Source organism: Gracilinanus agilis, chromosome 5 (genome assembly GCF_016433145.1).
Source record: "Gracilinanus agilis isolate LMUSP501 chromosome 5, AgileGrace, whole genome shotgun sequence".
Classification (NCBI taxonomy): Eukaryota; Metazoa; Chordata; class Mammalia; order Didelphimorphia; family Didelphidae; genus Gracilinanus; species Gracilinanus agilis.
Genome location: NC_058134.1, coordinates 90,967,678 through 90,984,797, shown reverse-complemented (window position 1 = coordinate 90,984,797; position 17,120 = coordinate 90,967,678). Strand labels below are relative to the sequence as shown.

At 39.4% G+C, this 17,120-nt stretch overlaps 1 protein-coding gene across 1 annotated transcript in view; it reads right to left on the bottom strand.

Moving 5' to 3' along the window:
* Window positions 1-15,212, bottom strand: part of SHH (sonic hedgehog signaling molecule) — a 129,463-nt gene extending 114,251 nt beyond the window's left edge. The window contains exon 1 of the mRNA XM_044678957.1: window positions 15,141-15,212. Within this exon, the coding sequence (XP_044534892.1) occupies window positions 15,141-15,212 (72 nt within the window). The remainder of the gene's footprint in view (window positions 1-15,140) is intronic.
* Between the last annotated feature and the right edge of the window lie 1,908 nt (window positions 15,213-17,120).

Below are 17,120 nucleotides of genomic sequence, written 5' to 3'. Positions count from 1 at the left end.
TCTCTTTGTCTCTCTCTGTCTCTCTCTGTCTCTCTCTGTCTCTCTCTGTCTCTCTCTCTCTGTCTCTCTGTCTCTGTCTCTCTCTGTCTCTGTCTCTCTGTCTCTGTCTCTCTGTCTCTGTCTCTCTGTCTCTGTCTCTGTCTCTCTGTCTCTCTGTCTCTGTCTCTCTGTCTCTCTGTCTCTGTCTCTGTCTCTGTCTCTTTCTCTCTCTCTCTCTCTCTCTCTCTCTGCACTCTTACTATTCCACCTTTACTAGTATTGCACTTTTGATAGTAGTTTTTCAGTCACGTTTGATGCTTTGTGACCCTACTTGGTGTTTTCTTGGCAAAGATCCTGAAGTGGTTTTGCCATTTACTTCTCCAGCTCATTTTATAGATGAGGAACTGAGGCAAATAGGGTTAAGTTATTTGCTTAGCTAGTCAGTGTCTGAGGCTACAAGGTGAGTCTTCCTGACTTCAGACCCCAGCTCTATCCACTGTACCACCTAGCTGCCCACTTCGTACTTAAGTAGACAATAAATGCTCATTGATTGATATTCTCTTTGATATATTCATGGTATAAGCCCAGTAATGTGATTACTTTATCAAAGGTTCTGGAGGGTTTAGGACCCAAGGATAATCTTTTCAGGGTTCCTTGTTGTCTCTGATCTTGTAGCCTTGAAGTTGTCCTGAGGACATTACTTAGGAAGAGCCACACTTTCCATGATTATTGGGTCATTTAAGCTGTTTGCCATATTGCTTATGAGGTTTCCATGGCTCCTGAAAATATACTCTTCCTTCTTCCCTATAAAACTAAATTCTCCTATGTCTACTCACTTGTGTTTACCTTCCCAAAGAAGAATATAGAGGGCAGCTGGGTAGCTCAGTGGATTGAGAGTCAGGCCTAGAGATGGGAGGTCCTAGGTTCAGATTTGGTCTCAGACACTTCCCAGCTGTGTGATTGCCCACCTTTACCACTCTTCCGCCTAGGAGCCAATACTCAAAAGTTAAGGATTAAAAAAAAAGGAAGACTATATAACTGAACTTGCAGTTCCCTATACTACTTCCTTTTGAGATGATTACCTTCTATTTGCACTGTATATATCTGTATAAAAATAATTATTTGCAATGTTGTCTCCTTAGTAGTGTAATCCACTTGAGGGAAGGGATTTCTGCTTTCCTTTGCATCTCTAGTGCTTGGCACAATGTGTGGCACATAGAAGTTCTTAATAAATAAATGTTTGCTTACTGACTGACCCAGTCAAAGGATTCCTTTGGGGTTTTTTGGAAAGGGCTGTCTAAAATCAAAGCTTGTTAGTCTGAGAACAATGGACGTGTCATTTTAAAACATTTTGATTGATTTCCTTTATAATTCCATGATTTCTGTACACTTAAATGCATTATTCTGAGAAGGGGTCTCTAGGCTTCACAAGACCATTAAAGGGGTCCAGTATCCAAAAAGAGATTAGGTATTTCTCTTCTAGGTTGCCCAACTTTATCTTGTTCAGTCAGTGACAAACTTTTATTTCTGTGTCCTACTAAGTATTTAAGAATCCACTTTCATATGGTAAAAACTTGATTAAACAGAATGGTCAAGGAATGGGGGCAAAATGTTTCCTATTAACGAAAACCCCTTTTTTATAACCTTTCACTGTTGAAATTTTTTATAGAAATAAGTAAAAGTATCTGTTCAGGCTTGCAAAAGGTTTTTTTTTTTTAATGGTAGCAACATTTGAATGATTTTTATTAGTGAGCCTTTAAAAATATGCCAGGGGTGTGTGTTGGTTTGGGGAGTGTGTAGTAATAAAGCTCTAGGTTCGTCCACATTAGGTTCTCTTAAGAAGTCCCCAATAGCATATAAATGGCACTACTTCAGTTTCTCTCTCATCTCAACAGCGCTTACCTGGTCATCCTTTTTCTGGTCTCTCAGAGTGACGTCAACTTTGCATTTGCCTTCTTTCCCAGACACATTTTGGACTATAGATTCTAGCAAAATAATGTAGCTCTCAGACCCATAACAGTCCTGCCCCACCAGAAGCACCTTCCCCAAGTTGCCAAGGCTACTGCTTCAGACTTTCCTGATTGGTTACTCTGAAGAGCTCCTGGTACGTCTGAGCATCAGCATCCTGAACCTGTCTTCTTGAAGATGTTGCGAGGGTCCCAGTGATGCTAGAACTCGAGGGAATCACATTCTACCAATATCTTAGAGGAATTGAACTTACAGGGAAATCAAGTTGTATGCTGTGGATGTAAGGCGGCAACAGTGAAGATGTGGGTGTATGATATGGCATAAAGGAGATCTTCCAGGACACATGCTGGAAAAGGAGGGGGGGCAGTCCCCTTTCCCAGACTCTCGTAATTCTAGTTCCACTCTTCTCTTAATTATTTGCTATTTATCCTGTATGTAGCTTGTTCATATGTATATATTTGTGAGCTCCATGAGGATAGGGATTGTCTTTTGCCTCTTTTTATATATCCATAACTTAGCACAGTGACTGGCTCATAGAAAGCAAGTAATAAAAATAAATACTGACTGATTGATGTGTGTGTATATACAAATTCATACACATATGTTTATATAATACACTAAACCTTAATAATGCCATTTATTAACTAGATAACTAATTACTAATATTAGTGTTGGTTAATTAGTATTCCATACTAATGATTAACTAGTTAAGTAGTTAATTACTAATATTATTAATAGTATACCATATACTATAAAATTATACATTATATCATATGTGGTAATATAATATACCATACTATGTTATATAAAATACACTATGATAATATGCTAAATCTATTATTATTATTTATATATGCTATATGTATTTGAAATCTAGGTCAATTCAAAGGCTAGTAACATTTTATTTTGTACTAAACCTTCTTGGATTGTTTAATGCTGTCCCCTTCTGCTTCCTCCTTTGTTGCTTCTTTTTTTTCCCCACCACAAACAAATTCTTCCACCTCCAAAGCTTCTTTTATGGATCTGTGCCCTTTATAAAGTAAAAGTGACCCTAGGTTTTCAAAAGCAATACCTGAGGATTGCCAGCTCTGGCAAGTTTTTCCATTCTGGGAAGACTTCAGATTTGGACTTACCCTGACAACAGACTATTTTCCTAATAGCAGCCTAAGTAAATATGGAGAAGCTCATCACCAATAGAATTATTGTATGGAATTGTTTTAATTATATGCTATATTGTTTTTCATTTTTATTCTCCTAGCTTTGTATTAATCTTAATATTTGCTCTTGACCTTTTAAAACAAAGTTAATGTGCTAAAGTGTTGGAGGAAATGATATGAATATCAATTATAATAGCTTCATGTAAAAGTTTAAGCAATGTAAATAATAACTTTATATTATAAATGAAATATAATATAAAAATGATAAAAAACCGAAAGACCTTAAAATTGTTTTAATCAATAAACACTTGACCAGCTTGTAATCAAAAGGACATGGCAGCCAGGACACTGTGTTTTAGAATGTAAACTCATTTGTAAAATACACAAGAGAAGGATGGAGGAAGATTCAGCACAATATTTCCTCCAAAAACTCTGAGAAGCAATGAAAGGAAAGCCTGCTTTAGACAAAGCTTGGTGAATGACCTAACCAATTAAAATTATTCAAAAGGCATTTTAGGATGAAACTGAAAGGACTCTAAGTGGGTAAAAGATAGAAAAGATCTGCAAAAAAATTTAGTAATAAACTTCTCACTTTCAAGGACAAAGGAGCTATAAAATTTGGACTTTAACATCACAATCTTAGATATATTTATAGAGTAAGTGGAATTGACATTGAAGAGAACAAAAATGGGAAAGTGGCTACATTATGTTTATTGCATACAGAAGGGACCTATTTCGGGAATATCATAGTTTTTAGGCTATTGAAAGATCAATTCTCAAAGAATCTAAAGGAATGGAAGATACAGAAAGCATGAAAAAACTCAGACTTTATTACTATAAAAAAAGAGACTGAGACCATCCATATCTACTTACTCATATGCCTACTTCCACAATTATATAACACTTTTAATGAGTGTATTTGTGGAAGCAGGAAGCTCTTCAAACTCAGGAAGACCAGGGTTCAAATGCTCCTTTGAGACTCAGTACCTCTGTGATCTTGGACAAATTATTTGAATTTACTGTGCCTTGGGCAACCCTAGAAGAAGAAGGATTCATCTTCCAAGTCAGAAACAGATTGTGGTCCCTTTTAGTGAAACAAATTCCACATTTGTGCCCCTCACTCCCTCCCCTTCCTTCTCTATGAAATAGTTATTTTGATCATTCTTATCCCTATTGGACACACTTCAGAAGCCATTTAATCCAAGTTTCTCATCTTATACACGGGGAAACTGAGACTGCAAACTAATGATTTCTCAAAGATCCTTTAGCTAGTAAGGAGCAGAGATGGGCCTTAAACCTAATTTCTTTGACTCTAAATCCATTTTTCTTCCCACTATATAAATTATTTTGCTACCTGCAAACATTCAGAAAGCTCCCAGGCTTTGCTACCTACTAATTATTTTGGTGCCTTGCCCTTTTTTTTCAGCCTTGAATTCAGTTCTGCCCCTCAATAAAAGTGGTTGCTACTTGTGAGATACAAAAGGAACATTGTGAGGGGGGAGGAACACTGGGTTCCTCAATTCAGACTTCACTTATCTTTATCTCTATTTTCCATCAAGTAACTGGAAAAGAAACAAAGGTCTCTGGCCTAAGAACATCTTTTAAAAGAGAATTTGCTCACTCCTTGCTTTGTTTGAATGGGTAAACCTCCTCACTGTTTGCCCTTGAAGCTGTTCTAACAGAGCAGGGCTGTTTTATCAGTCTGAGCTGCTTGGTAAATGGAAGGATTTCCCTCACCTTCTACCAGTTTTCAGTGACATCGGTGGGGGTGGGTGGGAGGGAGAGCCAAGGGTTGGTGGGGGAAGGGTGGTGGGAAGTTGACCTCCCATAGACCCTCAAGACAAAGACTGGAGGTGGTGGGGGGGGGGCCAAGCCTTGAAGCCAAGACAAACATCAGAGGTTGGTTACCATCTTCAGAGTACATGGTACAAGAATCTGAGAAATCCCTCTGAAGGGTTGAAGAATGGGCTGTGAATATCAGTGCGTAATTTGCAAGGATTTAAAGTTTTTGAGGCGAAGGGGATCTGAAAGGGATCTCTGAGTGCATTCAGCTCCATTTTGAACGATGAGGAAATAGGGACCCAGAGAAATCTGTCCAAGCTTGCACAAGTGGTACAGCTGAGATTGGGACTCGGGTCTCCCAATTTCCAGGCTAGAGCTCCTTCTACCGTACCCCATTGCCTCTGGTAAAGTAGACCGAGTGCTGGGCTTGGGATCAGGAAGACCTAGGTTCACTCTTGTCTCCTGCACTTAACTAGCACAATAATCTTGGGCACATCCCTTCCTGGGTCTGAACCTCAGTTTCCTTCTCCGGAAAATTGGTGATATTAATTCTTCTCGTATCCCTTTCACATGGCTATTCTGAGGCTTGGATGAAATTGTGTGTATAAAAGCACTTTGCAAACTTCAGAGGGCTATATAAATGTCTATTATTATTAGAAGCTAATTATTAATCTCCCAGGGTAATGTCAATGGCCTGTGGGGGCTGTGGATTAGAGGTGCCCGAATTAAAATCCATTAGCAGGCTCCAAACCTGACAGCCTGGGTGGGTAGAGAATTGCACAGAACTTTGAATTATGCAAGTTCGAATCTCCTGTGAATTCTATGGCATTTATACCTGTAATCTCCTGTCTTGTGAACAACAGAAAAAGGCTTGAAAGCCATTGTTTTAGGCAGCGTTTCTAGGGTACTACCTGAAAGTTTTCATCTAAATCACTGCTAACAAATTGCTGCTTTTGGGACTTTGCATTTCACCCTCAGCATCTGTTAGAGGCTGAAGATGCTGTGAAATGAGCAGAAGGTAAGGAGTAGGACTAAGGGGAAAAAAGGAGTCAAGGACTTTTCCAACACAACACAGAATGAGGAATCAGCCCTGGAGTCCTGGACTGGAACCACAGAGTTGGAAGAAATGTGTATTACACTGGAAAAAAAAAAGCTGTGAGTTTGGAGTCAATGGCTCTGAGTCTGAATTACTATTTGCTTTGTATGACCTTGGGCAAGTCACTACCTCTATGGGCTTTGGTTTTTTCTTATATAAAATGATAAGATTGGATTAGATCTGCAGCTAGGTGGCACAGTAGATAGAGTGATGTGCCACAAATCAGGAAGATGGGAATTTAAATTTAGCCTCAGATGCATATTAGCTGTGGGACATTAAGAAAAGCACTTGCTCCTGTTTGCCTCAGTTTCCACCATCTAAAAAATGAGCTAGAGAAAGAAATGGCAAACCACTCCAGTATCTTTGCCAAGAAAACTCCAGATGGGGTCATGAAGAGTCAGACATAATGGAACAAGAAGAATAGCCTTTTTCCCCCCTAATGATAAAATATATAATCTGAATTTCTCAGGAGGCAGACAAAACAATAGGCTCTTAAAGGAGTATAATGACTTACTCAGGATCATATGGCTAGGTAAAGACAAATCTGGGACTAGAACCCAGTCTCTTATCTCTTATTCTTCTTTCTATATCACACTGAAAATTGGTTCAGGGATTCATTTCAACAAGCATATATATATATATATGTAATATATATATATATGTATGTATAATATCACCTTCTTTATATAAGGCACTATACTGGGCATCAGGGATACAAAAAAAAAACACTGAAAGAATCCTTGCTTTCCAGAAGCTTATCCTCTATGGGAGAGATTCAACATGTACACAACTAAGTATATACAAATTGATTACTACACAAGTGGGAAGGGGGCTAGAGTTTTGAGGGGGTAAAACCAGATTGTTTCTCTATGTCCTTAATCCTAGTTCTTTACTGCTATTCCTTGGTACCTGCCATTTTGAGGAGGACAGGAAAAAAGAGAAGAAAGAAGAAAGGGTGACTCAGAAGTTGCCACCTTTCTGGGCTTTGTTTTTTTCTCTTCTCCTTGGTGGGGAAACAAATTTAAGATAGCTTACGAAGGTTGCTTAATCATACAACAAGTATTTATTGATGAGCTCCTCTGTTCACTAAATGCATTATGGGAATGTAAAGAAATCTAGGAGCTGACTATACGGATCAAATTTATATAAAATAATATTGAATCACCATTCTTTGTCCCAACTTCTGTATTTTTACCAAGGCTCTGAGCCGGGTGGTAACATTTGACCTCATCAGTCCAATAGGAATCATGCTTCAATAAGGGATGCCCAAGCAAATTTGTGCAGTAGACTATTTTTGGTATTCTCCATTCAAGTCCTCTTCTGATATCTCATAATGGAAGGCTGGTGGACTGCTTCAGTTCTTCTATTTCATATTAAAAGAACAAAAAAGGTTTTGAAGACTATTCCCAAAGGCTACACCATTGAAACACAAGTGATTTCAAGTTCTACCATATTTGAAAGGCAGATGGGGAAATGAATGGCCTCTATGGCCCAGTCTGCATGCAGAGAGCCTCATTACTAGAAGGGTTAACCACCAGATATATTTTTATTTTTTGGCCACAGCAACTTGTGGAGACTATCTATGAAATCATGGAAGAGTTAGGATCTGCATTGATGGAGATGACATCATGGATCATTGGAGGTATAGTGGTATTAATTTTACTGTGCAGTAAAAGAGAGACAGTATCTTTAACTTTTACTGCTAATGAATGATGAGTTTGGAAATAGATTATAATTCAGTGCCATCATAAGCCTATAAAGGATCTTAGAGCTCACAAGTCCTAGAGTTTTATTTTACGTGTATCATGGACCTTTGGCAGTTGAGTGAAGTCTATGGACCCTTTTTTGGAATAATATTTTTAAATATATAAAATAAAATATATGGGATAGGCAAGCAAACCAATTATATTGAAATTCAGTTACCAAAATATTAAAAAAAAACTTATGGACCCCTGAAATCTATCTGTGTACCATCTGTGGACTCTAGTTTAAAAAAAGACTTGTTTTAGTCCACCTTCATCATTTTGCAGATGAAGAAACTGAGATCAAGACAGAGGAAGTGACTTGCTCAAGGTCACACATATAATTCCTGGGAGAGCTGGGACTAGAATCCAGGTCTCTGACTTCTAGTCTAGTGCTCTGTCTGACCTTGGAGTTGTCACTTAATCTTTTGGCTTCGGTTTTCTCATCTATAAAATGAGGAGCTTGGTAGATAAATTCTAAATTCCCTTTTATCTTTACATTATGTTATTCAGCTTTCCTAGACTGTCAGTACTCTGTACTAATTGTAAAGCGCTTAGCACGGTGCCAGGCACATAGTAAATGCTCTATAAACATTCACTATTATCATTAGCGAGTAGACTAACAAGATTCAATACTCTATTTCCAGGAGGCTGACCTTCTATTTACTAACCCAGCCTGACCTTGCTGAGTTTAGGAGATTAGACGAAGTCTTATATATTCTATTTCAAGGAAAAACAGTTCCATGAGCAATATCTAAAGACACATTCTTCAGCAAGTTTTCTAAGCATGGACATTCTTTCAATTTCATTTTTTCAAAGAACAAAAATGCTTCAAAGACTATTATCACTTTTGACTGACTTATACAACATCAGCCATAAGCAGATGATGAGAGAGTCTTTACCGATTAAGGAACTATGTGCAGGATCTCAAATTAAAGGTCAACAGGAAGGATTTTTAACACTTTTATGAGGTAGACACACCATTCATTTCTTAGAAGTTTGCTTTAACCTACCCTTGTAAATCTATGAGGCAAAGTTTCCTGGTAACATAATATAGTGAGTTCCCAGACTTATAGAATCCTGTTTAGCTTGAGGGGTTCTTCTTGGTCATCGAGCCCCCGTCCTCTCCTTTTAGAGATGAGGAAACAAAGATCCAAAAAAAGCTATGAGACTTGCCCAAGATCATACAGATAATAAAGAGCAGAGTTGGAGCGGCTGCGATTTGTGATTCACATTTGCTAGGAAATATTATGAGCAGTTTCAGTGGGACCCGTGATCTTTGTCATGCCAAGACTGGGCTATGACAAAGCATGAAGGGCAATCAGTACTAAAAATATGTGGGTACTGATAACAGATAAGAGTGGAAGCTTCAAACCGAGGAAGCAATCCCAAATTGGAGAGTATACGGGTCCGAAGGTGAAACAGTGGGTCAGAAACTAGACATATTATCAGGAACAAGGTAACACACAAATACCAGAAGTCAAGACAAAGCAGAAAGCAGTCAGGCTAGTGAGCGTGATAAAAGGGTCATGTCTTCCTCAGCTAGGAAGTTTTTTGCATGCTTTTATTTATTTATTCCTAAAGCTCTTAAAGTCCTGAAATGGATTCTTACCATCACCTCTATCTATTCAACTTCCTTCAAAAGCCCATCATGGATGATTTGACCTTAAATTTCTTCTGTTTGATTCCTCCCATGTGCTTAAATCCTATTTTAATGCACACTGTGGCTAAATATACATGGTTTATCATTGTCTTCAAAGATCCTTGAAGGCAGGGATTCTGACTTAAAAATTTTTTTAAATATCTCTAGACAGCACAATTCTTCAATAACTATTTTAATGGTGTATAAGTGGAGATTTTGTACTTTTGGAACTACATCCCCCAGAATTTCCTCATCTCCCAGAATCCCTTTCCTCCTTCACCCCCATCTTGCATGCTTACTTCATTTGTTTAGAAGTTCTGAAACTCCGCCTCTCACTTCTCCCCTCCCCTACCCCATGCAAGGCTGAGGAAGGTGATTTTTTGCTCTAGCTTTTGATGTTAGTTATTAGTAATAAATCTTATTAAATACAATACTTAGAATATTTTTAATATTAATTTTGGATATTAATTTTGAAACTCATAGTGGAATTGAATTGAAGCTTTAGTGGAGTAGAAAGGAAGTTGGGAAGAGAACCGAAATCATCCATCCAAGCAGGCAAAAATGGACTCTGATTTGGAATTTCTAGTCTCCTTCAAGAAACTAGAAATCTTATTAAATACAATACTTAGAATATTTTTAATATTAATTTTGGATATTAATTTTGAAACTCACAATGGAATTGAATTGAAGCTTTAGTGGAGTAGGAAGGAAGTTCGGAAGAGAACCGAAATCATCCATCCAAGCAAGCAAAAATGGAGTCTGACTTTTGGAATTTCTAGTCTCCTTCAAGAGAGCTTAGTTATATGGCCTTCTGAAGGAGGTCTTTTTTGATTCTTTTAGCTAATACCTCCTCTTGAAATCACCTTGCATCCATTTATTTATTTATTTTTTAGATGCACATGTTGGCTTTCCTTGTAGAATGGAAGATCTTTTGGAGCTCAGGGACTGTTTCAATTTTGTCTTTGAATCCTCAACACATAATCTAGTGCCTGGCAGGCAAAGAGTTGATGTTTAGTGACTGTTTGGCAGTTGATTGATTGGTTGATTGATAAAGGCATCCAACATTGATTCATTGATTCGTTCATTCAACAAATATTTATTAAGTACTTTACATAGAGCAGTATGTTAGGTGCTTGGGGAAAAAATTCAGATAAGACAGATCCCTGCCCTCTTGGAGCTAAGAGTGTAGTACAAGGGTTCTTTAGTTAGAGTCTGTGAACTCGATTTTTAAAAATATTTTGATAGCAACACTTAAATATAATAGGAGAAGTTACAAAGAGAGATGTTGATTTAAGAGGTTTTTGGTTTTCAATTGTAATTTTTCAGCATAATTAAAAAAAAAAAACAACCCATACCGTCCATCTTGGAATCAACACTAGGTATTGGTTCTAAGTCTGAAGACCAGTAAGGGGGTTAAGTGACTTGCCCAGGGACACACAGCAAGGAAATGCCTCAGTATTACTTTTTTGATCCTTTGAGTTTTCACTAAAGTAGTTTATGTCTCTTTATTGAGGTTAAATTTCTCATGGGAGTTTTTCAATCTACTTTTGGTTCCTCCTTGATAGTCAGAGGAGGAGAAAATGTTAATGGTCCTGAACTTCCTGTTTTGTCATCTTATTGCCCTCACCCTTCACTTGTTATAGTCTGTGATTTCATGACATGCACAGCATTATAACATGCATTCAAATAACTACTGGCTTGAGAGTCAGTGGAAGTTAGTCAGTGTGGTCTAGAGGCCAAATAATGGACTGGAAATTCAGGATCTTGGAGCTTAATCCTTTTTTCTTACTCTGTTGTTTCGAGCAAATCAGTTAACCTTTTGGCTTCTTGACTACAAAGTAGATTTATTAGAATTAAACAATGCTCTGGAGTTTATCGTTGTTTTGACTTTTTGACTCTAGTCATCTTTGACTCCTTCTTCTACTTCACCCTGATAAACATCCAATCTACTGCTAAATAAATCCCAAGAGTTCTTTCTCTAAAATAGCTGTTACAGCTTCTCATTTTCAGTGCTATCAGCCTAGTACAAGTACTTGTTACTTTATACAGTGCTTTCTTAACCTTAACCAGAACCTTTCCTTCTCTAATTCATCCTCAAGGTTGTTATCAGAAGAATCTTTCTGATGTTAGATGTCACTATGTTAATCTCTCTCTCTCTCTCTCTCTCTCTCTCTCTCTCTCTCTCTCTCTCTCTCTCTCCCCCCATCTATCTCTCTCTCAAACCCTTAATTTCTGTCTTAGAATTGATACTAAGTGTTGGTTCCCAGGAAAAAAGCACCAAGGGCTAGGCAATTTGGGTGAAAAGACTTGTCCAGGGTCACACAGCTAGGACGTGCCTGAGGCCAGATATGAATCTAGAACCTCCTGTCTGGATCTGGTTCTCCATCCACTGAGCCACCTAGCTGCCCTTCATTGTCAATTTCTTGAAGAATAAAGCTGAAATTTCTTAGTCTTATATTTTAGGTCTTTAGGTTGAAAATAGGTTTTCAAACTATTTCATTTCATGCACCATTTGACCCATCCAAGTGAGACTATTCATATGGTTCCCTATATCTGAAATGGACTCCATCCCCCCCTGCCCTTGATCCCACCTTCCCATGCCCATCTCTGCCTGTTGAACTCCTACTTGTCTTTGAAGGCTCAGCAGAAGTAACATCTCATCCAATGAAAATTTACATGAACCCTTATATGCCCATAATCAGATGTGATTTTTCTCTCTTTAACTCTCAAAGAACTTTGCACCTCTACCATCATGCTCATCTTATCAAACTTGACTTTACATTATATAAGATCAGAGAATTGGAGCTCTAAGAACTTTTAGAGATCCTCTAGTTCAATGTTTCTTAACCTTTGTGTGTGTATTGTGGACCCCTTTGGCAGGCTGGTGAAGCCCTATGGACCTCTTCTCAGAAAACATTTTCAAAAGCATACAACGAAATCCATAGGATTACAAAGGAAAACAATTATTATTGAAATGCAGCTATTATCTACTTCGAAAACAGCATCCCTGGGAAATGGTGGCATGCTCAAGTCACCAGACACTGATCTCTGCCACTTCTGCCTTAACCACCACCCACAACCCAGCCATCTGGAGTATAGCCAACATCAGAGCATACTTCAACATGGCCATTGATAATAAGTTCTAGACTCAGTTACTTTCAAACTATTTGCAGTTTAGTTTTCTGAGAGAGCAGAGAAGCTCATTGCTCGCTGGAGAGAAGAAATTTGATTTCAAATCTCTTTGGTTCTGCTTTCCCAGAATCTTTCTTGAGTTCATGTGCCAGAGTGTTCCTTCACATGCCATAATGGCACTGGCAGCAAGTCCATCTATGGAGAGAAATTTGCTAATGAGAATTTCATTCTGAAGCACACTGGTCCTGGCTTTCTATCCATGGTAAATGCCAAGTCCAACACAAATGGTTCCCAGGTTTTCATCTATATCACTAATACTGGTGGGTTGGATGGCAAGTATGTTGCCTTTGGTCAGGTGAAAGAAGGTATGAAGATCATGGAGACCATGGAGCATTTTGGGTCCTGAATTGGCAAGACCAATAAAAAGATCCCCCTTGCTGATTGTGGACAAGTTTCATAATTTTTTTGGCTTTTTGATTGAATTGAATAATTATAATTTTTATTATCATCATCAAGCCATTCCTTTGTGGCTGGGGAGATTCTTCTCCTTTACCTGTGGTCCTTGTGTTCAATTTGCTGCATTTCTCTTTGTCTACTTTACATGAGCTGAGTTAGTTTGAAGTTAAGGTTATGATTATGAAATCTGAACTAATCTATAAAAAAGACAAAGTTATCTAAGAACTTTTATGTAGTCTGAACTTCATTTTATAGGCTAGAATAAAAACTGGAAAACAGTATGGGAGAGATTAGGTTTAGATCAACATCTCACACCCTACACCAAGATAAATTCAGAATGGGTGAATGACCTGAATATAAAGAGGGAAACTATAAGTAAATTATGTGAACACAGAATAGTATAGGCTAGAATAAGAAATATATCTCGCATTATGTATAGGAAGCCTACATAGATGGAATTGAGAGGACTCTTGGAGTTTATTAGATCCAACTCCAAGATTTTAGGGAGGAAGAAAGTGAGGCAGACATGAGAGAGCCACAGATAGAGTAAGTATCTAAAATGGATCTGTGTCTTTCCTGAGAACAATTCTAGTGCCCTATCCACTCTGCCATGCTGTCTCTCTAAGGAGGGCCCCCATTCAAGATCTGCTCTAAAAAACACTGGCTTTGTGACCATAGTCAAATCACTTCATCTCACAGTGCCCTTGGCAGCTTTTGTAAGACCATACATTTGCAGAATAGGTGCCAATCTATATTGGACATTTTTTATACCAATTAAATCACAGATGGGGTCAAAAAACCCAGCAACCCATAGGTCATTGACAAATTACAAAATCACTGTCTGTCCTTTCCAGATAGAAAGGGGAAAAGAATATTTAGTAGTGATTTAGGCCAGGATTTGGCATACCTGCAGTTTTTCAATTATATGGAGACTCTTGTCTGGATGCCAAGGCTAGAGCCCTTGGCAAAATTTTGAAGTAGGGGAGATTTGGCTTTATTTAACACCCCTTCTCCCCAAACTCCTGGCTTTAATTCTCTTTATCATATCTCCCCTTTCCCCTTCCTATTCTTGCTAATCTTTTTTTAACCCTTACCTTCTGTCTTAGAACTGATTGGTTCCAAGGCAGAAGAGTAGTAAGAGCTAGGCAATTGGGGTTAAGTGATTTGTTCAGGGTCACATAGCTAGGAAGTGTCTGAGATCAAATTTGAACCCAGGACCCTCCTCTCTTCAGCCCTGGCTCTCTCTCTCTGTGAGCTACCTAGCTGCCTCTGGGTTATCTCTTATAAAATGTTACCCAAGCACTGAAATAGCTTAAGGGGAGGCCCTTCTCAGGGGTATTTCTATTTTACCAGGGTTCTCTGGAAGACCATCATTTTTCTTGCTTGGTCAGAGGGAACCTAGAGATCAATGAGAGTTTATATAGTCCCTCCTTACTCCCCAAAGTGAATAAATGAAAGTTTGGAATGTGAAATAGTCCCATTGCTATAGGAATCTCTCTTCCTTCCTGCGGCAGCCCTCCGCCCCCAGCCCTGATGTCCTCGAGTACCTCCGGGCACTAGATGCTCCTCAGCCTAGATAGAGATTAAAGATCTTCAGAATAAAGGCTCTTTTTGGGCAAATGCTCTTCAGCCTCCGTTTCCTCACCCATAAAATGGCCCTAGAAATGGCCTCTCGGGTCCCTTCTCTAATTCTCTTACTCAATCATAATAGGATCTGTTTGGGGGCCTCCTTCACAATGGCGTGACTTGTCAATGGGCAATGCGGCTGCCACCTTTCCAGGGGTGGACTCTGTGCTAGTCTAGGCAATCTCAAATGGCAATTTTTGACCTTCCAGCCGGATAACAAAAGGATTTTCATTTCCCGGAGCGTTGTGGGCTACCCCATGTTTGTCCTTCGCTTTGTCACAGTGCTTAGTGACATTCAAAGCCACTGACCGCTCGGAGGTTTTGGGCACCAGGGCACCCAGGCAAATGCCCACCCGGAACAATTGAAATTCTCAGGGCCAGATTTTCTCAATACCCCACTTTTGTATTTGTACAATTCAAAACCTGTAGGAGTCTGGGATATAATGTATTGCAACAAGTGGCCCTTGAAAGGCAGCTTTTGAAAATGCATATGTTTTGATGAGATAGCACATAAAACAGTGAATGGCGGGCGTCCACGGTCTAATTGCAAGCGTTCATACTTGTTGGCACAGCTCTGGGCTCCGCTGACCCTCCAAGGTCACTTCTCCAGATCTCTCCCTCAGATGCGTCATGGGGGCTTTTGTGTGTGCTGAGATCCTGGGAGGGGCGCCGCGGGCCTGGCCCCTATCGCCTCTCTCTGTTCTGGCTGGCAGCACCCCAAGTGTGAGCAGCAGAATTTCCGGAACTGCCATCGGGGGCCCCTCTGACCTTTGCCCAGTGGCCGCTGCTGCTGTTTGCGTGGCTCCCAGGGAAATGGAAAGGGAGTGAGTAAAAACTCACCCACTTGCAACATTATGAAGCTGTCTAGGCTGCTGGAATGTCACGAGGTAGAGAAAAATGTGACAAATTCCCTGCACATACAGTTTGTAAGCACTGTGGCATTGAGAGCAAAGCAGCCTCAGCCGGTTTGCTTTCAAGTTTCATCTGAGAGTCCTGGCAAGCTGGGAGGGAGAGGAAGGTCAAGGTCTGGGAAGGGGATGAGAACAACTTTTTTCCTTTGGTTTTTAGGATACTAAATCCTTCTTCTTTCTATGTCGCCCAAGAGAACATGCCTTTTAAAAATGTTTATTTAATTTATTTATTTTAAACTCTTACCTTCCGTCCTAGAATCACTACTGTGTATCGGTTCCAAGGCAGAAGAGTGGGGAGGGCTGGGCAATGGGGGTCAAGTGACTTGTCCAGAGACCCATAGCTAAGAAATGTTTCAGGTCAAATTTGAAACTAGGACCTCTCCTCTCTAGGCTTGGTTCTCAATCCACTGAGCCACCCAGCTGTCCCCCAAGAGAACATTTCTTAACTTTCTCCCATACCCATGTATTAATAGCGATGGGTCCAAAAGGGCTCCTCTTACCCATGGACAGAACAGTGTCTTTTGCTTTCAGGGTCTTGGGAATCTGAGTCTCTCTGTTTTCTTTGCCTTAAGGTTCTGTCCAGGGTTCAAATGTCTATCTTCTAGAGAAGGATAGGACTTAAAGCTCTCATTCAGGACATCAGGGTAGGTTGAATCACCTTGACCAAGAAGATCTCTTAGAGAGGGTGTAGGGGAAAGAGTATGAATGCTTGAATGCCTAAAGAAATTGGGAAGGCAAGACACCATCAAGAAGGAAAAAGGGGAGCCAATAGGCAGCTGGAAGTGTTGAAAAGAGCCTTCTTTTTCCCTCCAGAAATTTGCTGATGTCTGGTGCTATATTTCATATTACTCCCTTCACACACTTTGATCTAATCAGACTGGCCTGGTGACTGTCTCTCTATACATAATTCCAACTCTTGCCTCCATGCCTTTCTTTACATAATTCTATTTCTAGAATACATTCCCTCCTCATCTCCAACTCTTAGAAGACCTATCTTCCTTTAAAAAATGAATTAGATGGTTCGATGGGGATATGATTGGGGATGCAGATTCTAAATGACCACCCTAGTGCAAATAATAATATGGAAATAGGTCTTGATCAATGACACATGTAAAATCCAGTGGAACTGCACATTGGCGATGGGAGGGGGGTGGGAAAAAGGGAGGGAAAGAACATGAATCATGTAGCCATGGGAAAAATATTCTAAATTAATTAATTAAAGAAATGAACTTAATTAAAAAAATGAGCTAGGTGCTGCCTCTTCCAGGACGTCTTTCTTAATTCCCCAAATGGTCAGTTCCTCTTAAAATTACTTTATTTAGCTTTGCACATATTCTTGCCATTGTTCCCTGCATGTGCTACAGCTCCCACAGCATACAATGGATTGCATGCACTTTGATGACAGGATTATTTTGCTTTCCCTCAGCGCACTGCCTCAGATATAAGATGCTTGCTTCATAAATGTCTCCTGTATTGAATTGAATGGATCTGAGAAAAGGACTCGTCAAAACTCCTTCTCTGCTGGGACAAGAGAAATTTGAAATGTACTATGTTTGCTCAGTAGAAGCTGGAGAACATCTTGTGATGGGAGATGGATGAGCAGGATGGTTTTGGGGACAGTTTGATTAT